We start from the raw sequence: 22,801 nt of genomic DNA on the forward strand, positions 1-22,801 counted from the left end.
ATGAGAATGTTGACTTTGTGTCTACAGTAGTGTCAACTGTCGAAAGTTGTTTCTGTAAAATAGTAGATCTTGCCAGGTGCTGGTGGCTCATGCCTATAATCCTAGCTACTCAGGAGGCTGATATCTGAGGATCAAGTATGCCAACCCGGGCAGGAAACCGCATGAGACTCTCATCTCCATTAATCATAGAAAAAGCCAGAAGTGATGCTATGGCTCAAGTGGTAGAGTGCTAGCCTTGAGCAAATGGAGCCCAGGGACAGTGCTCTGGCCCAGAGTTCAAACCCCAGGACTGGCAAAAAAAATAAAAGAAAAAAGAAATAAAAGCAGGCTTTTACCCTTTCAAAATTAGAAGATATATCTCCCAATTTCTAGACCAAGACAGATAGGTATATCTTTTTTTTTAACTTTGTCTTATTTTTGTTGAAACAAATGGGAAGAAAGATTTTATGAAAGTTTATGTCTCCTAAGTATAGGGATGAATTTCATAGCTTTATGAAAAGTTCTGGAATGAAAATATATATTTAAAAAAGTTCTAGAAAACAGATTACCATAAAAACCTTAATTACCATAAAAACCTTAATTACCATAAAAACCTTAATTAACCTTTAAAAATCTTAAGTGTACTAGTGCGATAAGCAAATCAGTTGTCATTTATTTAGCTACTAAATCTCTTAAGCATTAAATTATTAGGTATTAGGTATTGAGTTCAGTCTAGAAGAGGAGACAAAGGAAATATAACATATCACATTGTTATAAAAATATACACCCAGAGCTGGGAATGTGGCTTAGTAGTCAGGTGCTTCCCTGGAATGCATGAAGCCCTGGGGGTTCGATTCCACTGTACCACATGGACAGAAAAAGCCAGAAGTGGTGCTGTGGCTCAAGTGGTAGAGTGCTAGCCTTGAGCACAGACATGCTCAAAGATTGTATGCAGGCCCTAAGTTCAAGCCCCAGGACACATACACATTCTCTCTCTCTCTCTGTCTCTCTCTCTGTGTCTCTCTCTTTCTCTCTCTCTTACACACACACACACACACACACACACACACAGAGAGAGAGAGAGAGAGAGAGACAGAGAGAGAGAGAGAGAGACAGAGAGAGAGAGAGAGAGAGAGAGAGAGAGAGAGAGAGAGCTGGGCCCTGATAGCTCACAACTGTGAAGGACATTGATATCCTATATGTAATTAGGATTTAGTAAAGGCTTTTAAACAAGAGATTGAGATGATCAGACATACCTTTGATAGCCTATACTAGTGGCTGTGCAGTGAATGTGTTTAAGGACGACAAGAATGGAAATAGGGAGTCTATTTGGGAAACTATTTTAATAACCCAGTAAGAGATGAAAAATCTTAATTTATCAACACGATAAAGGAGTATATATGGAATTGGTGGCTTTAGGAAGTAAAATAGGACAAATCCTGGTGTTTGCTTGTATTAAGAATGTGACAAGATGCTAGAAAGACTCAAAGCACCAACAGACAAAAAAAATACATGAGGAGATATATATTTGGTTTTACTGAGACTTGAAGACAGGACCTTGCTCTTGTTAGTAGGTTTTGATAATGGGGTCTCATTTTTTTGCCTGGGCTGGCCTGCACTGCCATCTTCTTTTTTTTTTTTTTTTTTTGGTCCGGTTGTGGGTCCTGAACTCTGGGCCTGGGCGCTGTCCCTCAGCTCTTCAGCTCAAGGCTAGCGCTCTACCACTTGAGCCACAGCGCCACTTCCGGCTTTTTTCTTTTTGCTTATGTGGTGCTGAGGAATCGAACCCAGGGCCTCATGCATGCAAGGCAAGCACTCTACCACTGAGCCACCTTCCCATCTTCTTATTTATACTTTCCACATAGCTGAGATGGCCAATGCACACTACAACACTGGGCTATTGGTTGAGATGTTGACCTTATGAGCTTATTCCTCAGGATTACCTCAAAGCTCAATGTTATCCATCTCTGCTTCCTGAGTATTATAGGCATGAGCCACCATTCCCATCTTCCCAAGGGCAGGCAGATTGTATTAAACCTGGACTTGAACAAATCTTTCTGTCCCTAATGCAGTAATTTTATCTGCCATGCTTTAGTAGAGGGATTCATTTGATTTTCATCAAGAAAATGATATCTAGAAAATGACATTGAGTTGAGCACTAGTGGCTCACACTTGTAATCCTAGCTATTTAGGACACTGAGATCTGAGGTTTGAGGTTCAAAGCCAGCCCAGATAGGAAAGTCCATGGGACTCTTATCTCCAGTTAACCACAAAAAGCTAGAAGTGGCACTGTGGCTTAAGTGGTAGAACACTAGTCTTGAGCACAAAAGCTCAGGGACAGTACCCAGGTTCAGAGTAAAAGCCCCAGGACTGGCCAAAAAAATGAAAAAAGACATTGGAATAAGAGTAGAAGTAAAAATGACTAGAATTGAGAAACATTAATCTAGAATGAGATGTTTAGTTCCAGCCTTGGATCATAACTGTATCTGAAACTGAAGGAGACAGTTCTTCTTAAGGAAACGTTATCAAACATGAGTACTAGTTAGAAAGAAAAAGTGAAGGAGAAAAAATAATTTTAAAAAATTGCAAGATTGTCATCCTCACTGTTGGATATCTTCACAAATTATACTTCTAAAATGGAAATATTGGAAATGTGCCTTGTCAGTTGAATAAAATAATCATGAGTTTATGATTAAAGTTTTTGGAATTATTTGCACACTAAGAGTATATGACAATCTTTTGTCTCAGAAGAGAGCAAGAAGTGAGTTTTAGGCTACAAAAAGGATTTACTCAGATACATTAGTGAATGCATATGAGAGAAGCTAATCTCAGCATTTTTTATAATAAGCACTCCACTGCTGTAATTGTTTAAAACTTGGAGTTTAGAGGAAAGCCTGAAGTTTTGCATTTAACCAGAATTTCCTCTCCTTTGGTGAGGGAGAATGGAGTAAAAGGAAAGTGTAGAATGTATTGTTCTGGGAGTATTTAAGTTCCAAAAGTAATGATGTTTTTAAGACTAAGCAGGGTTATGAATTGTATGTGCTTGATAAGGGACAGATCAGAAGGGATCTTTAAGTGCAGTCACTAACTGGCACCACGAGTGAAAGACCTGGCTTGCATGCTGGGAATGACGTTGTGTTCTCTGGCATCTATACCAAGGTCCTAACATAGACCAAACATTTGATCTTTGTCTCTTGATTACATAAACACAAGGTTATGTAGTATGGAATTCAAAGTAGAAAGTATAATTCAGAATCCAAATCTAGTTTATCATTTTAACTTTAATTGTATATATGTATTGTTTATTTTTCTCAGTGTAAAATTCCATATTTCACTAGTAAAATTTAAAATCTTTCTGTAAAAGAAATGTCTAAATAGTAAATTTTAAAAATTACCTGAACTTAGCTTTTGTGTTCATACTTAGTCTATTCTTTTTTTAAAAAAAATTGTAAATTATCTTTAAGTAGTTGTACAAAGGGGTTTAAATTAATTCAACATGAGTTCATGAGAACAATGCATCTTGATCAATGTCACTCCATTCATAATTCCCCCACATTAGCCTATTTATTTTCATCCTAATTGATCACAACAATATCATAGGAGACTAATAATTTCATTTTATGAACTTAGAAAAGTATTGGAACAATGACTAGATGATGACCCTTGTGGTTTTATATAAATGCTAATGCATTTATGATACTTGTAATCAAGAATTCATTGCTTAGAAATTTTGGCTATGTTTAGAAACATGAGGGACTTCCCCTCCCTTTGTTTGGCTGCAAGGGTCACAAGGTAGCTTTCTTACTCTTATCCTTCCTTTTTAGGTGTGAAGTTTTTCATCATGAGCGGCCTCGGGGACAGTTCATCCGACCCTGTAAACCCAGACTCACATAAGAGAAAAGGATCGCCATGTGACACACTGGCGTCAAGGTAGGAACACTATTCTGAGTCTATTTCTGGCAGAGCTTGTTGCTGCCACTTTGGAGCTTTTGTTTCCTCTTCTCCCAGTTTCGTAGCCTTTCTTTTTTTTTTGCGGGTCATGGGACCTGGACGCTATCCCTCAGCTCTTCAGCTCAAAGGTAGCACCCTACCACTTGAGCCACAGCACCACCTCCGGCTTTTTCTGCTTATGTGATGCTGAGGAATTGAGCCCAGACCTCATGCATGCAGGGCAAGCACTCTACCACTGAGCCACCTTTCCAGCTCATGGTGGCCTTTCTTAAGGTCCCACGTACTCACCAATATCTCATTCTTCCCCCAAGGGCTCTGCATATTCCTCCCTCCTCCAGCTTGCTTCCTCTTGATTTCCTATAATCAACACTTAAGTATTTTCCAGAAACCAGCTTAATCATACTTCTTTAAATGGAACCTTCTCTTCCACAACTATTAGATCAAATCTCCCTCATTCATGTTTCTGTCCTACAGATATTTTTATGTCTCTGATCCATAAATATAGATTATTATTAGTTTATGTGATTATTTCATGAATTCTTCTGTCAACTATATTATAAGCTGTTATTTGGTAAAGTAATGCATGGCTTATCTACACTATAATAGGAACAAAGTGAATATTTGTCAAATGAATTAATCAATGCATTATCATATTTAAATGTTATCTTAAGTATTAATAAATATATTGTTATATCAGGAACGTGTGTGTGTGTGTGTGTGTGTGTGTGTGTGTGTGTGTGTGTGTGTGTGTGTGTGTGTGTGTGTGTGTGTGTGTGTGTGTGTGTGTGTGTGTGTGTGTGTGTGTGTGTGTGTGTGTGTGTGTGTGTGTGTGTGTGTTGGTCCTTGGGCTTGAACTCAGGGCCTGAGCTCTGTCACTAAGCCTCTCTGTGCTCAGGGCTAGCTCTCTACCACTTGAGCCACAGCGCCACTTCCAGCTTTTTCAGAGTAGTTTATTGGAGATAAGAGTCTCCTGGACTTTCCTGCCTGGGCTGGCTTTGAACCTCGATCCTCAGATCACTGCTCCCTGAGTAGCTCAGATTATAGGTGTGAACCACCAACACCCTGCTATGTCAGTAATTTTTTAAATGATGATTTTGGAGTTAGATATTTTATATATTAGAATATGTGAACATATTAAATAGGATAAAAAGAAAGTTATTGGTAAAGAGACTGTAAGAAACCAGATTCCTAGAGAAGGAACTTCAACCAGGTGAAAAGTGCAGCTTCTCACCTGAGAGGAATAGGGATTCACTGTCTAGGAGTGAGACCAAGTTTTCTTGCTCAACACTATTGATATATTGAGCCAGAAAATCCTTTGTTATATATTATAGGATATTTATAACATTTCTAAATATAAGTATTCCTTCTTCTCCACTAAAAGCCAGTAGCATCCTAGTTGTAATAACCAAAAATGTTTGCCATTATTGCTAGATGTTCCCCCGGAACATGTTCACCCTCAGTTGATAGTCATTATACTAGAGAGTGAAGCTGTAAAAACTCTTCCATTGGTTACATGCTTCTTCCTATGAGAGAAAAGATAAAAGGCTTTATAGGAACTTATAGGATTATGGTTTAAGTCAGCCTAAACAGAAAAGTTTTTGAGACCTTACTCACCCATTAAAAGCTGGGCGTTGCTAAGGTGCCAGTGTTTCACGCCTGTAATCTTAGCTACTCAGAAGGCTGAGATCTGATGATCATGTTTGAAACCAGTCCAGGTAGAAAAGTACATGAGACTCTTTATCACCAATTAATTACTTAGAAAATTCCAGAAGTGGCACTGTGGCTCAAGTGGTAGAATTCTAGCCTTGAGCATAAGAGGCTCAGGGATAACACCCAGGCCTGAGTTCAAGCCCCAGAACCGACAAATAAATAAATAAGTAAAGCTGGACATGCTGGTTTGTGCCTGTTATCCTAGCTGTTCAAGAAATATTAATAAAGGATGGTCCAAGTATGAGAACCCAATTTGGGGAAAAAAGGGTTGGGCATGTGGCTTAAGTGGTAGAGCACCTGTCTAGCAAGGACAAGGCCCTGATTTCAGATCATAGTACTGAAAAAATCAATTTTTAAACCCATTGCTTGAAAATGTTTTTAAAGTAATAACAGGTATCATTAATTGAACCAGTATATATGCCAGGAACTCTGAAAAGCATTTTATGTGTATCATCTTTTTTTAATCCTCACAAAAGCGTAGGAGGTAATTAATGTCATTATCCCAATTTTACAGGTCACAAAATTGAAGAGAAGCATCTAGAGGTCAAGTTGCTGTTGAATTTTCTAGGGTTGAATGGCATATCTGCCATAGATGGTAATAAAAAAGATTTAGGAAGTTGGGTACCAGTGGCTCACAACTGTAATCCTAGCTACTCAGGAGGCTGAGATCTGAGGATGGAAGCCAACCTAAGCAGGAAAGTCTGTGGGACTCTTATCTCCAATTAGCCACTAGAAAACCAGAAATGGCATTTTTGGCTCAAAGTGGTAAACCACTGCTAGTCTTGAGCAGTAAACCTCAGGGACAGCACTCAGGTCCTGAGTTCAAGCCCTACAACTGACAAAAGATTTAGTAAATAAAGCCTTCTTTCAATTATGGTAGATTTTTTTTTCATTCCCATTTTTTTCTTTCAATTTTGGTTTTGTTTGAGCATGTCTGTTGCTATTGTCTCTATGTAAATATTGGCTGCTGTTATTTGTTGTTGTTGTTTTTCATGGAAGGGATTCAGTATTGGGGTTTGAACTTTACTTATTTAGTTTGCTTCCTTGACTGGTTCACTACCAATTGAGCCATGCCTTCAGCCCCACTCTTTTGCTGGTTATTTTGGAATGATGGGGTCTCATGGACTTTTTTACCCAAGCTGGCTATAAACCACAATCCTCTAGATCCTAAGTAGATTCCTAAGTAGCTAGAATTACAGGCATGAGCCATCAGTGCCTAGAGTGGCTGCTTTATTTTGTGGGGGGTTTTCCCCCCTTAGTCTCAAACTCTAGTCACTTTGTAGATGACCTTATCATTTATTATATATGGCTTCTTGTTCCAACTTCTGTCTTCAGTGTGGTGCTTTTCTTTAACTCTACAGTGTTTTTAATAAAAAGCATTTTCATATTAAATAAAACAGAGCAAAAACATATATGGATTGTAGGTGTTTCAGCACATATCTGTAATCTCTGCACTCAGAAGAAACAGGGAGATCAAGAGTTCTAGACTAGCCTGAGTTAAATACTGAGACCTTTTCTCTAAAAACATATTTAGGAGTTTTCACAAAGTAAATACAAATACTTAGATTGAAATTTATATCCTTAGATTTAAACAGATCATGCTCTATATGCTTAATAAATCTTGTAGTGGTTGGGTTCTGAAAGGTAAAAATCACATGTCCTCAATATATCAGGTTGCAAAGCTAAAACCTTTAACATATCAAAATGTATGTTCCTCATTTGAGTCATGTCTCGCTTTCAGTGCCTTGGTGTGAAATTTGTCATAATATCTTGCTAATATGTTCTTGCTGTGAAAGTTGTAAGGTATAATTTTAACTAAATAAAATGAGAATAATTCCCCAAATGTGAAAGATAAAGACAGACTATATATGATTGTGGTATGTTTTGATGGTATTTGAACTCAGAGCCTTGGATTTGCTAGACAGGTGTTCTACCACTTGAGTCACATCCTCAACCATTTTGCTTTAGTTCTTTTTGAACAGGCCACACAGTCTTGGGTCATGATTCTCATATTTACACTTACCTCATAGCTGATGACAGATACATGCTTACATACCCAGCCCTGTTTTTTGTGCTGGCACTGGGACTTGAATTCAGGGCCTCATGTTCTCCTTTAACATTTTTGTTTACGGCTGGCAGTCTACAACTTGAGCCACACCTCTGGCACTTTTTTGCTTTTTATGTTTTTGGATAGGGTCTCACATTTCAAGGGCTGGCCTGAGACAGTAATGGTTGGTGGCTTGGATTTTAAGTGTGCACCCCATATCTGGCTTATTGATTGAAATCAGGGTCTCACTGTTCTTTTTTTCTTTTCTTTTTTTTTTCTTTTTTTTTTTGGTGGGGTGGGGATACAGGTTGTCCTCAAACCTGTATCCTCCCAATATACCCAGTAGGTAAGATTACACACTGTTGCATCTGGTCTTCATTTGTAAGCTTTTTAACAACTGATCTTTCCTTCTTCTGACCTCTTTTTTTCCCTCTCACTTTTATATGCAAGCAAAGGGTTTTAATTCTGCTTATAAAACAGAGACCAGTTTGTGATCACTTTATCCTAAATGTTGTGATAATAAAAAATTTCAAAGTAATGTGCTATATAAAGCACATGGCCTAAGAACTTGGTTAAATAAACCAGATGTAAACTCTAGAATAAAAAAATGAACAATAATTATTCTCCATTTCAGTATATATGTATATATGCCTATAGTATATGTATGTAATATATATAATATATCATACATATTATACATATATGTATTATAGATGTGAGCCATTGGTGGCTCACATCATTAATACTGGTTACTCAGTAGACTGATATCTGAGAGTCATTGTTCAAAGCCAGCCCAGGTAGATAAATCTGAAACTCTTAATTAACCAGCAAAAATCTGAAAGTGAGGCATGACTCAAATAGTAGACCACCAGCCCTAGTGGAAAATACTAAACAAGAGCTCAAGGCCCTGAGTTCAAGCCCCAATACACTCCCTCCCCAGAAAAAAAGTGCTAGTTGTATGAACTATTATCCTTTTTTTTCTTATTATGCTGCTTTAAGATTATTCAAGCTTGATTTTATTACATTAATAAGAACTTGTAAGTAGAATTTTTCCTATTTTTAGGACAAACTGTATACTATTTTTCTCTGTATTTTTGCTCTGATTATTGTTCCTTTTTTTTTTTTACGGTTATAGAGTTCTTTTTTTTTTTCTCTGTTGTAGTAGGACATTCTATATATTTCTTTTTTTATTGTGAAAATACTGTACAGAGGGGTTACAATTACATGGGCAAGATAATGAGTACATTTCTTATCAAGCATTGTAGCCTCCTCCTTTGTTTCCCCTTCCCTATTGTTCTTTTTTAAAATTTTACTTTTGTACAGTAATTTTTTCTTTGTGATGAAGACTATCATAGTCTAATCAAGAATGGAGAATTTATCAGATTTCTCATTACAGCTATTGAGCTCTTGCGCAGTCTGCCATACTTAATTAGTAATAAAGTTTTGAAAATTCAGATTTCGATTCAAATTTTCATTCAAAGCAGTTGTTTCTAACATACATTAATGCCAAATGCAGCTAGTACACTTACTGTTGGCTTCTTTGATATATACGAATCACTTCCTATTTGAAAATACTCAATGTATATAAAGCTTCAGGCAAACACATCCATTATAACATTCATTTACTTTTATGGTTCTTGTTTGTTTTGGTTATTTTTGCAGTTCTGGGATTGAACCCTTGATGTAAACTTGCCAGGCAAGTACTTTAACACTTGAGCCATATACCACTTGGTATATTTTAGCCCTTCACTTTGTATATTTTAGCCATAATTATTTTCTGCATCTTGGTATTTTCTAGTGTTGTTTTGGATATGAATTTTAAATTTGTTTTTATAATTTTTTGGATTTTTTTGTTTGCAGTTTGGTTATTTTTTCAGCCTTGATGTTTGAATCCAGGGCCTCACAGAGCCATGCCCCTAGCTAGATCTGCTTTAGTTTTTTTCAGATGTGGTCTTGTATTTTTGCCTAGAACTGGCATCAAACCAGGATCCTCTTACTGGTATCTCCCATGTTGCTGGTATACAGATATGAGTCACCACACTCAACTTGGTTTTATATTTTCAATAAAAATAAGGACTTCTCTAAATGGGTAAACATTAAATGGTCAGAGAAGAAAATCAACATGATATACACATGCACTAACTAGATTTTTCTTTGTATAATAGCACTGAAAAGAGACGCAGGGAACAAGAAAATAAATATTTAGAAGAGCTAGCTGAATTACTATCTGCCAACATCAGTGACATTGACAGCTTGAGTGTAAAACCAGACAAATGCAAAATTTTGAAGAAAACAGTCGATCAGATACAGCTAATGAAGAGAATGGAACAAGGTAAGAAGTCTGCTGTTTCTGTTGTTAAAAGATTCCTAATATGCCATTCTACTCTTATTGTTATGAAGCTGCATTGAATTAATCATTTTATCACATAAATGTTTTTATTTAGATGGTACTTACTTTACCAAATTGGAGAGTCTACCCCCATCTCCTTTTTTTTGTCAGTTGTAGGGCTTGAACTCTGGGCCTGGGCACTGTCCCAAAGCTCTTCAGCTCAAGGCTAGTGCTCTACCACTTTGAGCCACAACATCACTTCTGGTTTTCTGGTGGTTAATTGGAGATAAGACTCTCACAAGCTTTCCTTCATAGGCTGTTTTTGAACTGCGATCCTCAGATCTCAGCCTCCTGAATAGCTATGATTACAGGTGTGGGCCCAGTGCTGGGCTGAGAGTCTTGTAACAAAGTAGCCAAGTCAACTTGACAGCTAGTTGTCTGGGGAAGTTAGGAAGCCCAGTGACTTAGGGACTGAGGCAGGAGACACAGTTGTAGGGCCATCTGCAGTCTGGCACAGGTTGAAGGAAGATTTTTGAAGTTGATACTTAGATTTAGTGGGAACCCCTCACCACTACACTCCTGGGCTGCCTACCAGAAACATATGCAAAGCACTTAGAGGGAACTCTTCTACAATCTGGCCCACAAAATGCCACACGAAACTTCTACTGTGGCTGGTTTTACACTAAAACTTCTTAACATGAGGAAATTACCCATGGCAAGTAGGAACACAAATACCAAAAGGAGGAATAGACCTCAAAGAACTTTCAATGAAAAGTAATGGCAAACAGACTATACATGAATATGCTTAAAACCATGTAAGTTGTATAATTTAAAGCTTTCAGAAGCTAGAAAGTAGTCTGGTGACAACCAACTTAGCAAACAAGAGAAACCAAGGCTACAGACACATAGTCTGGCCCCTGCCTGGCCCATGGCCATGAAGAAGTAGGATTCCTCCACAGAAGCTGGACAGTCTGAGAGGAAAGATATTCAGAGATGATCTTAAGTAAAAACATGGCTTCTTATAGGCATTTTAGTACCTTTTTTTTTTTCATTTGTTTTTGGTGTTTAAACACATTGCCTTGTGCTTTCTAGGTAGGTGTTCTGCCACTTGAGCCATGTCTGCAGCCCTTTTTTGCTTTACTTACTTTTTGGATAAAGTCTTAACATTTTTGCCCAGGTTAAGCATCAGATTGTGGTACTTCAGCCTACAAAGCTGGATCACCACTGTATACCACCACACCAAGCTTACAGGCTCAGACACAGGCCTCACTAACTTTTCTAAGTAGGCTGGCCTCAAACTGCAATCCTCCCAGTTTTCACCTCCCAAGTAGCTTGGATTGCAGGTGTGTACCACCACACCAAGCCTTTAATACCTAGTAACTCACTTTATTATTATTATTATTTTTGATGGGGGAGTGTGTTCTAGGATTTAAACTCAGGGCCTGGACATTATCCTTGAGTTTTTGTTTTTCTTTTTGTTCAAGGATACCACTCTATCAGTTCAGCCACATCTCTATAACCAGCTATTTTGTTAGTTTAGTGGAGATAAGGGTCTCAGGAGCTGGTGCACTGGTAGTTCATACCTGTAATCTTAGCTACTGTAGAGGCTGAGATCTGAGGATCATGGTTTGAAGCCATCCTGGGCAGGAAAGTCTGTGAAACAGTTATCTCCAGTTAACCACCAGAAAACCAGAAGTAGAGCTGTGGCTCAAAGTGGTAGAGTGCTAGCCTTGAGTGAAAAAAGCTCAATGCCAGGACCTGAGTTCAAGCCCCACAACCAACCAAAAACAAAACAAAACCAAAAACAGTCTCACAAACTTTATTGCTCAATCTACTTTTATACCATGATCCTTAGATCATCCTCTGGCCACAGGTTCTCAGCTGTATCTCTTTTTTTTTTTTTGGTCAGTCATGGGGCTTGAACTTGGGCCTGAGTGTTGTCCCTCAGCTCTTCAGCTCAAGGCTAGTGCTCTACACTTGAGCCACAGCACCACTTCTGGTTTTCTGGTGGTTTATTGGAGATAAAAGTCTCACAGACTTTCCTGCCTAGTCTGGCTTTGAACTGTGATCCTCAGATCTCAGCCTCCTGAGTAGCTAGGGTTATAGGCATGAACCATTGGCGTCCAGCTTGTATCTCACTCTTCAGTGTGAACAAAACCCTAAGAATTTTTAGGTAGCCTATAATACAAAAGAAAACTGGCAAAGCAAATAAAAGGAGTTCAAATGAAACCAACAATGCAGGAAACAGGAAAAAAAACCCAACTTATCCCTGGCTCACTTCTCCATGTCTCCCAGCTGACAAAAAGGGAGGAAAAAAACAGGAAGTAATGCCTTCTTCCTATTACCAAGATCAAAAAAGTATACTTCATTTCTTTTTTTTACATTGCTTAGCCAGACAGTATCAGATAATTTTAATTTTTCCTAAATACTGTATTTTTTCATGTGTAGTAACTTAATCTACATAAACTTCATAATTTTTGTTTTTTACAACTTGCTTCAAAAACAAAAATCTTCCTGTTTCAGTGACATAAATTTATGGCCTTTATGGAAATGAGCGTGTTTAGGAATATGTGATTTTTTTTTATTACAGAGAAATCAACAACTGATGATGATGTACAGAAATCAGATATCTCATCAAGCAGTCAAGGAGTAATAGAAAAGGAATCCTTAGGACCTCTTCTTCTGGAGGTAAGTATCCTCATTGACCCCAAATTAAAAATCTTTGTTCTTACCAATTTGGCTTTTTCTACATCCTCATTTATATCTTGTATTTCATTATTGTGTTAACAGCAGAATTTGCAATAACTTTTTTTTTTCCAGTCCTGGGGCTTGAACTCAGGGCCTGGGTACTATCCCAGATCTTCTTTTTTTGCCCAATGTTTGCACTGTACCACTAGAGCTACAACACAACTTCTGGCTTTTTCTGTTTATGCGGTACCGAACCCAGGACTTTACCATTAAGTCATATTCACAGTCTGCGAGAATTTTTTATAATTTGTTTTACTATATAAAACTTTGATAATTATTATTTCAGAATTAAATGTAAATAAATGAACATAAGTAATTTTTATAAGGTATTCAAAGTTGTCAGATGGAAAGCAATTCTACTCCATTGTCTTGTGTTTTTGCTTGTATTTTGGGGATGATTAGAGCATGCTGGGGGAAAAAATAACAGAATTATTAGCTAGCTCGTACTATGCTACATACTGCAGAATTTCACCTGTGGGTGAAAGGTACCTCACTTTATTGGAGTAGGTATTGTCCAGAAAGGTTCCTGAGTACTTTGAATTGTTTCTATAAGCTTCATAAGAGTGTTACTATCAGTTGGGTACCAGTGGTTCATGCCTAGTGACTCAGGAGGCTGAGATTACTGAGGATTACTGTTCAAAGCCAGCCTGGACATGAAAGGCCATGAGACTCTTATATCCAGTTATCCAGCAAAAAATTCCTGAAGTAGAGCTGTAGATCAAGTGGCTGAGTGCTAGACTTAAGGAAAAAAGCTCTGGGACAGTGCCCAAACCCTAAGTTCAAGACCCAGGACCATCATTTAAAAGAAAAGAAAAAGTGTTATTATCAAGTTTTGTGAAAGAAAGAATATTTAAACTTGAATTATTGCATAATTCCCATTTTTTGTTGGTCTTGGGGCTTGAACTCTGAGGCCTAGGCACTGTCCCTTAGCTCTTCAACTCAAGGGGAGCACTCTATCACTTGAGCCACACTCGACTTCAGATTTTCTGATGGTTAATTGGAGTTAAGAGTTTCATGGAGGGCTGGGAAGGTAGCTCAGTGGTAGAGTGCTTGCCTTGCATGCATGAGGTCCTGGGTTCGATTCCTCAGCACCACATAAGCAAAAAGAAAAAAAGCCGGAAGTGGCACTGTGGCTCAAGTGGTAGAGTGCTATCCTTGAGCTGAACAGCTGAGGGCCAGCACCCAGGCCCAGAGTTCAGGCCCCACGACCGGACCCAAAAAAAAAAAAAAAAAAAGAATTTTATGGACTTTCCTGCCACAGCTGGCTTTGAACCGTGATCCTCAGATCTCAGCCACCTTAGTAGCTAGGATTACAGGCATGAACCACCAGTTCCCGGCGAATTTCTGCATCATTTTCACTGCTACCTTTCCTATTTAATCTTGACCACCTGTTTTCTGAATCCAGATGTTTTGTTTCCAAGCAGGCTTATCACCTTGATGCTCAGTCACATACATGAATGTTCAAAACCACATATTTTTGTGTGCATATGCACTTACCCCCACAACATATGCTTTTCTATCTTAAGTCCAGTTTCACATATACTTGTGTGAATATATGTAAAATAAATCCCTTCCTTGTCCTTACTCAAGGTCCTGCTTTCTGGTGGTGTAACAAATTTGCATAGATATCTTTATTTTCTAACTTTTTTTGTACTTTGTCCTTTTACTATGGCTTCTTTGCCTAGTATTAACCATAATGCTTTCCTCTACCTATCTGTAATGTAAGGGAAATCTCACAATTTTAGTTCTTACTTTATGCTGCACCCAGAAATACAATGTATTTATCGTTAGATCACTTTAAATTGTATCCTATGGAGATGACACCCAAATAATTTCTTGCTTTACCTTTTCCTGTATTACACTTCTATACTTGTAACAGGCTGCTTTCCTGTAGTGACATGTTTCTGTTATCCTAGCTATGGAGAGGATTGTGGTCCAGATTGGCCTGGGCAAAAACAAAACCTTATTTAAAAAATAATGATTTAAGCCGGGCACTGGTGGCTCATGCCTATAATCCTAACTACTCAGGAGGCTGGGATCTGAGGATCACGGTTCAAAGCCAGCCTGGGCAGGAAAGTCCCTGAGACTCTTATCTGCAATAAACCACCAGAAAACTGGAAGTGGCGCTGTGGCTCAAGTGGTAGAGCACTCGCCTTGAGATGAAGAGCTCAGGACAGCGCCTGACTAAAAAAAAAAGATTTATCGCAGCATAGCTAAGATAGGGAACCAACCCAGCTGTCCCTCAGTAGATGAATGGATCAATGTGATAGACAGACAAACAGACAAACAGACAGACAGACAGACAGACAGACAGACACACACACACACACACACAATGCCTCCATCAAAAGGAATGACACCACCCCATTTGTTAATAAATGGAAAGACTTGAAAAAAATTCTATTAGGTGAAGTAAGACAGACCCCAAAAAACATAGGTCCCATGGTTTCCCTTATTTGCAATAAGTAGTATGTCTAGGATAATCTTATCAGACAAGTAGAAAAGATCAAAAGCTATGTACATATGACCATATAAGATGATGCTAAGGGAAATGAACCCCGAGATATGGACAAAAGAGGTTTTTTCCTTTGTTGCTGTTGTTTTTATATATTGTACTATGTGATTTTTTTTCCTTTTGTGTGTTCTTCCCCCTATGGTATAACCCCTATTGTCACTGTATTTGATTCTGGTGCCCTGCATCTTGTATATACATTTTTCTAATTTGGGGAGGGGAAGGGAAATAACAAAATGCTAAAACAAGGGTACAGGTTGACCCATTGTAACAATGAGACATACAAGACACTATGTTGAAAAGGAACTTTACAACTTGAAGGGGAGAGTTAGTGAGGTGGGGAGGGAAGGGATGGTAGGGGATAAACAAAGGAGGATGTAACAATGCTCCATAGGAAATGTACTCATTACCTTACTCATGTAACTGTAACCCCTTTGTACAGTATCTTTACAATAAAAAAAATAATGAAAGCATTAAGTGACAGGTTACATTATAACACTTGCTTGTTAAGTGCAAAGCCCAATACCACCCAAAAGAGAGAGGGTTGAGAGAGCATGCTAGATCACATGGTTCTTGGCTATAATCTTAACCATTCAGGAGACAGAGATCTAGAGGTTCTTGGTTCAAAGCTAATCTAGAACTTGCTTCAGTGACTCACTCACTCTTAGATGTTAGTACCATTTAAAGGTAGGCCCATGCAAAGCCTCGGGCAATATGATCCCTGCTGAGAGATCAAGGTGGTTCTCTTAAAGGGTGGCATCCTAGGCAGATGAACTAGCTCTCACATTGACTATGTTGTCTTTACAATCAGGTATTGTTATCTCTGTTTGCTTAAGCTAGCCTGGTACTAGTATTTAACTACCTCTATCTTCACTCCCAAGTGAGGACAGCAGGCATGAGCCTGCACTCAGTTTTAAGTTCAAGTTATTTCAACATTTGGTTTAGCAATAATCTTACTCATTCATCCATTAATTGACTCTTAGAATGATTCTTTATCTTGGGTACTATAAATAATGCAATGAATGTGGCATGATGATATCTGTTTCAAGGTACTGATTTCAATTCTTTCTCGTGTGTGTGTGTGTGTGTGTGTGTGTGTGTGTGTGTGTGTGTGTGTGTGTGTCTGTGTGTGTGTGTGTGTGTGTGTGTGTGTGTGTGTATCCAGGTATGGAATGCTGTGTCATCTAGTAGTTTGTTTGTGTTGCGGATCCTCCATGCTGTTTCCATTTTGGCTATACCAGTGTGTATGATGCAATAAATGGAAAGATTCCAAATACATATGGTAACAGTCTAGAATTCTATTCTTCCTCAGGACTGATTCCAAAGTTTATGATTTGAGATCAATCAAGTTTGTATCTCTCTGGACTTCAAGATGTTTATATGTGTATCCAGCTTGATACACATTTATTTTAATTTTGATTATATTATAACCAAAGTACAGTTTTGATTGTTATTTTGATTATAATATAGAGAGTCTGGCTTTTATTGTCACCCCTTGGGAGCACATTCATCTCCTCTTGGAGAAAGAGCCCTGGTTCCATCTCAGCACATAGTCTTATCTACTTTGCTGACTTCTTTCCTGCCACACAGGACTGCTTTATGTCATGCACTCCAACGGCTCCATACTGTTATGCCTTGCACTGCCTTTGCCTACAGTGTCCTTCCCTAAGCCTCTTGCCCTCCTTCACTCTGCCTTTTCTAAGTCAGGACTGACTCTATGAGGAAGAAAACTTTCATTACCCCATCATCTCAAATTAGGCCCCTTATTTGTGCCCTCAGAGGATTTGTATATATTTCAATACTGCATTTTTCACTGGTTCTGTTTTACATCTTTCTCTCCCACTGTAATATAGCTTGCTTGAGGGCAGAAGTAGGTTCTACCACACATGGTTTAGAGATTTTTTTATGACTGAGTGAACAGTCACTTCATATCTGTAATCACAAAATTTACTTCGAATGAGGAAATGGTTAGATTGTGAAAGGATGAGTAAGACTGTTGAAGGGGGTGAAGTTGATCAAGATGCTTTATATTCATAAACTGCTTTGTTAAATGACAACTCCTTTGTATAACTACTTAAAGATAATTAAAAAAATAAAAAGCGGGATTTTTGAGGAAAGCAAATGAAATAAAATACGAAAGAAGATTGACTCATTCATGCATACTAAAAACATTAATAATACAGTCTTTAAAACTCCTGACCCACCAAGCAATAACCACTCCTAACATCTTGACATATATTTTTGATCTTATTAATAGCAAAATGTATATGTTCACTTCATATTTATTTTTTAGCCATCTAACCTCTTAATCCCTCTTTTGGTTTTGCAGGCTTTGGATGGATTTTTCTTTGTTGTGAACTGTGAAGGAAGAATTGTATTTGTGTCAGAGAATGTGACCAGCTACTTGGGTTACAATCAGGAAGAATTAATGAACACTAGTGTCTACAGCATACTGCATGTGGGAGATCATGCAGAATTTGTCAAGAATCTACTACCAAAATCACTAGGTAAAAAAACTCATTTTTAAAAAGAACACTAACTTTCTATAGCTAATATGTATGTGTACGTAGTTACAATATTTGTATTATTAGACACAGTATATTATACATAGTATTATAATTTATAGAAGTATAAATGTTATAAAAGAATATAAAATAATAACTATTTAAAATATTTAAGTGCTGTTTCAGCCTCGGATATATATGATAAGAAAGTGTTTGTCATTTGCTATATTTTGTCATGATGACATGTTGACAGAAGTGGGAGACAGCAATTAATTGCTTCACCACATAAAGCTTACATTAAAATGACCTTTGTTTTCAATTTTCATTATGTTCATGTAAAAGACATACTATATTCTTCTTACTTCACTGCTCAAAGTAGAAAGAGAAGATGAGAGAGAAGGGGAGAAAGGAGCATCTTGCTGTGTTACACACCTGTAAAATTGATATTTGGGAAGTATAAATGGTTTCAGTTCAAGAATCCCAACTCTGATTAGATGTTCTGTCCACTGCCAAGTAGCCCAGCTAAGAAGATGCTTGGAGAAGATGTCCAGTGCCACTCATTTCATGAAACCATCATGTGCTTTAGGGCAGGGCAGGGTTCTTAGGAATTAAAAGAACTTTTACTTATTCTCTAAAGGCAAAGATTTACTAGTCTACTGGAAGCCTTTGTTTACATCTTGAATTTTCAACTTTCTACTAAAGCTTTTCAGAGTTCCAGTTCTAATTATTCATAGTTATTGGATTCCTATGTTTCCATCTAAGTGGATTTGTTTTCAATAGTGAATGTGAATGTTGTTAGTAAAAGGGAATCTTTTCATATTTAATGTCAGATGCCACTTCAGATTCTTGCATTTTTATTTTTTCCCATTACTTGTTCAACAAGCTCTGAAATAAAACCAGCTTATCACACAGATAAATTGATCACTTGTCAGTTTTTCACACAGGTATGTGTGATAAAGTATGTAAGTAATATAGTTAAGATGTTCTAGCCACCATTTCATAGAGGATCTGAAACAACTTGTCCCTGCTTCTTTGTTCCATGGAAAGTATTTGGTTCATTTTTTTAGATCACATTCAAGCAGCTGGGCAGCTACTTTTACCTTAAAAAATCTATTTGTTGTTTGTTTTGTATCTTGTTTTATTTATGTTATCAGTGGCTTTTTTAAACACTAATAATAGTATTTATGCTTTTTCTTTTCAGTGCTTTTTCTTCCCAAAGGCCCTTCCCACTGAACACTCTCCAGATAGTCCCACTTTTAGACCCAGGTCCCCTTTATCATCATTATCGTTGTCATCATCATTGTACATTTAGACTTCATACATATATGAGTGAGAGAGGTAGAAACAGACAAAAGCTAGAGAACAATCTAATGATCTAGAAATCAAACATTAACCCAATTCTCACAACAAGCTAAAAGTAGAACCTCCAAAACCCCTTACTCCAATCTAGGTTTATGTCTATGCTTTCTTCTAACAATTATAGAGATGTATAAAAGGAAAACAGTGCAGTAGAGAGTATAAGATAAGAAAATATGGGCTGGGAAGGTGGCTCAGTGGTAGAGCGCTTGCCTTGCATGCCTGAGGCCCTGGGTTCGATTCCTCAGCACCACATAAGCAAAAAGAAAAAACCCGGAAGTGGCGCTGTGGCTCAAGTGATAGAGTGCTAGCCTTGAGCTGAAGAGCTGAAGGACAGCACCCAGGCACAGAGTTCAGGCACCATGACCGGACAAAAAAAAAAAAAAAGATAAGAAAATATTTAGAATGTGAAAGAGCAGTCTTAAAAACTGTCTACCTCATGGTCTGAATGTAACACTGTGGTTGTGAAATCATGACTTGCCACACAGAGATTCTTACTTGAAATACACTAATAACTTTTTTATAACTGAATTCAGTTTTCTTATACTAAAGCAGTTAGCCCTTCTTTTTCTGTAATCTCTCTCTCTCTCTTTTTTTTTTTTTTTTTACAGAACATCACTATACGCAAAGCTTTGTATCATGAGTTATTTGATTCAGTTAATTCACTAAAGACTAGGAAAGATGGTTATAAGAAACCAACTTTGTTCTTTAATATCTAAGTATTTTTTTGAAACACAGACACCTGGGAGAACCTTTGAGTATTCTCTCTAAAAAGATTCAAGCCTTTTTTTTTTTTGCCAGTCTTGGGGCTGGAGCTCAGGGCCTGGGCACTATCCCTGAGCTTGTTTTCCTCAAGGCTAGTGCCCTACCACTTTGAGCCACAGTGCCACTTCCGGCTTTTTCTATTTATGTGGTACTGAGGAATTGAACCGTGGCTTCATGCATGCTCGGCAAGCACTCTACCACTAAGCCACATTCCCAGTCCACAAAGCCTATTCTTAAGGGTCCAAGATAGACCTATAAATATCCCTGTTTAACAACATAGCAGTGATTTTTTTGAATCCTTAATATCAAGGCATTACTGGAAACCAGTAGAAAAGTTCATTAATTTACTAATAATTCTAAGAAAAATAGTATTTTTAAATGTTTGCCTTATAAAGGCTGTTAATGAGTATTTGAGAGAGGAGTTCTTATACATTTTCTGGAAAAATAATTTTTCACATAAGATATTTAGATTTGCTAAGTATTCTGTTGACTCAGGGTAAGGTTAGAGCTCTTTATTATAACTAATTAATCTGATGACTTGAAGAATATCTTTTGTATCTTCAGAGTTTGTACTTTTTTTAACCTTATTCACAAACATATATATCAATCTGCCTTCCTCAGTAAATGGAGTTCCTTGGCCTCAAGAGGCAACACGCCGAAATAGCCATACTTTCAACTGCAGGATGTTAATTCACCCTCCAGATGAGCCAGGTACAGAAAACCAAGAAGCTTGCCAGCGGTATGAAGTAATGCAGTGTTTCACTGTGTCACAGCCAAAGTCAATTCAAGAAGATGGAGAAGGTAAAGGCAAATAGTGATTTTGAAGTGTTTGCTTTCTCTAGGACTTAAAGAAACAAGGAGACAATTATAAATGGATAGTATTTTTCTTACTATGTATCCTAACAGCAATCCAATTTGCTATGTATTTCTTAATATTCTAATCGCCTGCTTTAATATGCCCCAAATTCTCAGCCTTAAGCTGGCATTCCCACTAAAATGTCAAATAATGCAAGCCAACTTGCTGTCTAGAAATAAGAGATGCAACTAACAGCTGTCAGTTGGAAATGTACCAGATGTAGCAGGCTCTTGAACAGCTCTGATTTTTTGTTTAAAATGTAGGAACATTGGAGAATAGAGTTGACATTTTTCAGGCTATGTGAGGTAATTTATAAGGAGAAAGTACATGATGAAAGCTCTGATAGGAACGTGGTATTAGCATAGACAGGTATGAATCTTCTATGTAAGCTTAGACTGGGCTAAGTTTATGAACACCACAATTGGGACCTGAATTAAGGCCAAAGAAAGGGTGTAGATAAGAAGTCAGTCAAATGCAAAAAAAAAAGCCATGTATTTAACATGACTCACTAGGAGATGAAGGTCACAGTTGATTGGAAAGTTTTCACAAAATACTCAAGCCAACCCAATATGATTATCTATGTGATTGTATTTCATACCCTTTAAACTAAATTTGGGAATTATTCTTTTAAAAAAATGTATATCCTAAAAACAGAGTCCTCTGTTGCTAGATATATAGGGAAATGTTGGCAAAAATTTGTAATAATTTCCAGTGGCAGTCTTGCCCATCTAATTGTAACCCCTCTATATGGTATTTTCACAATTAAAAAAAAATAATTTCTAGTGGCAGGAGAATTGCAAGTTCAAAATGAGGGCTACATGGTGAAATCATTCCTCTGATAAAACAAAATAAATACATTTGGGAATCTTACCAAATTTGCAAATCAAAATTTCTTATGTGGATCCATATTACTCATGTTGGAATTTAGACCTATAGACATATCATACTCTGTACTGAACCTAGTAAGTCAGTCTTATATCAACTATGTAGTGAGACCTGCTCCATATCTTCTCCCTCCCACCCTTCAGCAAAGAGTTCTTTGTCAAGAACAAAATGCTATTTCAGAAATAAAAACTGGTTTTCTTACAGAATTATCAGTATAGTGGTTATAAGAGTAATCTTCCAGAATTAATTATTGATGAAAATAGAAAAAAGACTGCAAAACTATATTTTACTACATGTTTCTTTGGGGGTGATTAGTATAGCTCAGCAGTGAAACAGGTGCTTAGCATGTACAAGTTCCTAGTACCTCCCCTCAAAAAAACCAGACAGCAATAATAATAACATGGTGTTGTTGAATCTAACCCAAACTACTACTTCAGTTAGCACTCAAGTACATGAGAATTACCAGTCTTGTCTAGTTTATATGAGCATGCGATAGGAAGCAGTACTTTATCATTTTATCTGCCTGTTTAGCATTGCTAGTTTTTTTTTTTTTGTTTTTTTTTTGTCGGTCATGGGGCTTGAACTCTGGGCCTGGGCGCTGTCCCTCAGCTCTTCAGCTCAAGGCGAGCACTCTACCACTTGAGCTACAGCGCCACTTCCAGTTTTCTGGTGGTTTATTGGAGATAGGAGTCTCACGGTCTTTCCTGCCCGGGCTGGCTTTGAACCACGATTCTCAGATCTCAGCCTCCTGAGTAGCTAGGATTACAGGCATGAGCCACCGGCGCCCGGCTTTTTTTTTTTTTTTTTTTTTGGTTGTGGGGCTTGAACTCTGGGCCTGGGCACTGTCCCTTAGCTCTTCAGCTCAAGACGAGCACTCTACCACTTGAGCCACAGTGCCACTTCCAGTTTTCTGGTGGTTAATTGGAGATAAGAGTCTCATGGACTTTCCTTGCCTGGGCTGGCTTTGAACTGCATTCCTCAGATCTCAGCCTCCTGAGTAACTAATATTACAGGCATGAGCCACCGGCACCCGGCTTATTTATCCAGCAATTTTATTTACAATATGCTACTAGATCAGAGTGATTCTAGTATTATGATAAATTCTATAGAATGTATTTTTTTTTATGAAAACCATGAAGTGGCTGGGTACCAATGAATG

The 22,801-nt window shown here is 37.7% G+C and overlaps 1 protein-coding gene across 7 annotated transcripts in view; it reads left to right on the top strand.

Annotated features, from left to right (window-relative positions):
• The window catches only part of Ncoa1 (nuclear receptor coactivator 1), a 216,795-nt gene that overhangs the window by 127,385 nt on the left and 66,609 nt on the right, over positions 1 to 22,801 (top strand). For all 7 annotated transcript variants that reach the window (XM_070025127.1, XM_070025132.1, XM_070025126.1 and 4 more), the window contains 5 exons: positions 3,804 to 3,909; positions 9,853 to 10,019; positions 12,607 to 12,704; positions 17,606 to 17,783; positions 20,523 to 20,702. In XM_070025127.1, coding sequence (XP_069881228.1) covers positions 3,821 to 3,909; positions 9,853 to 10,019; positions 12,607 to 12,704; positions 17,606 to 17,783; positions 20,523 to 20,702 — 712 coding nt within the window. In that variant the 5' untranslated portion in view covers positions 3,804 to 3,820. The remainder of the gene's footprint in view (positions 1 to 3,803; positions 3,910 to 9,852; positions 10,020 to 12,606; positions 12,705 to 17,605; positions 17,784 to 20,522; positions 20,703 to 22,801) is intronic.

This window comes from Dipodomys merriami, unplaced genomic scaffold, assembly GCF_024711535.1.
Source record: "Dipodomys merriami isolate MVZ:Mamm:240054 unplaced genomic scaffold, mDipMer1.0.p SCAF_17, whole genome shotgun sequence".
NCBI classification, from domain to species: Eukaryota; Metazoa; Chordata; class Mammalia; order Rodentia; family Heteromyidae; genus Dipodomys; species Dipodomys merriami.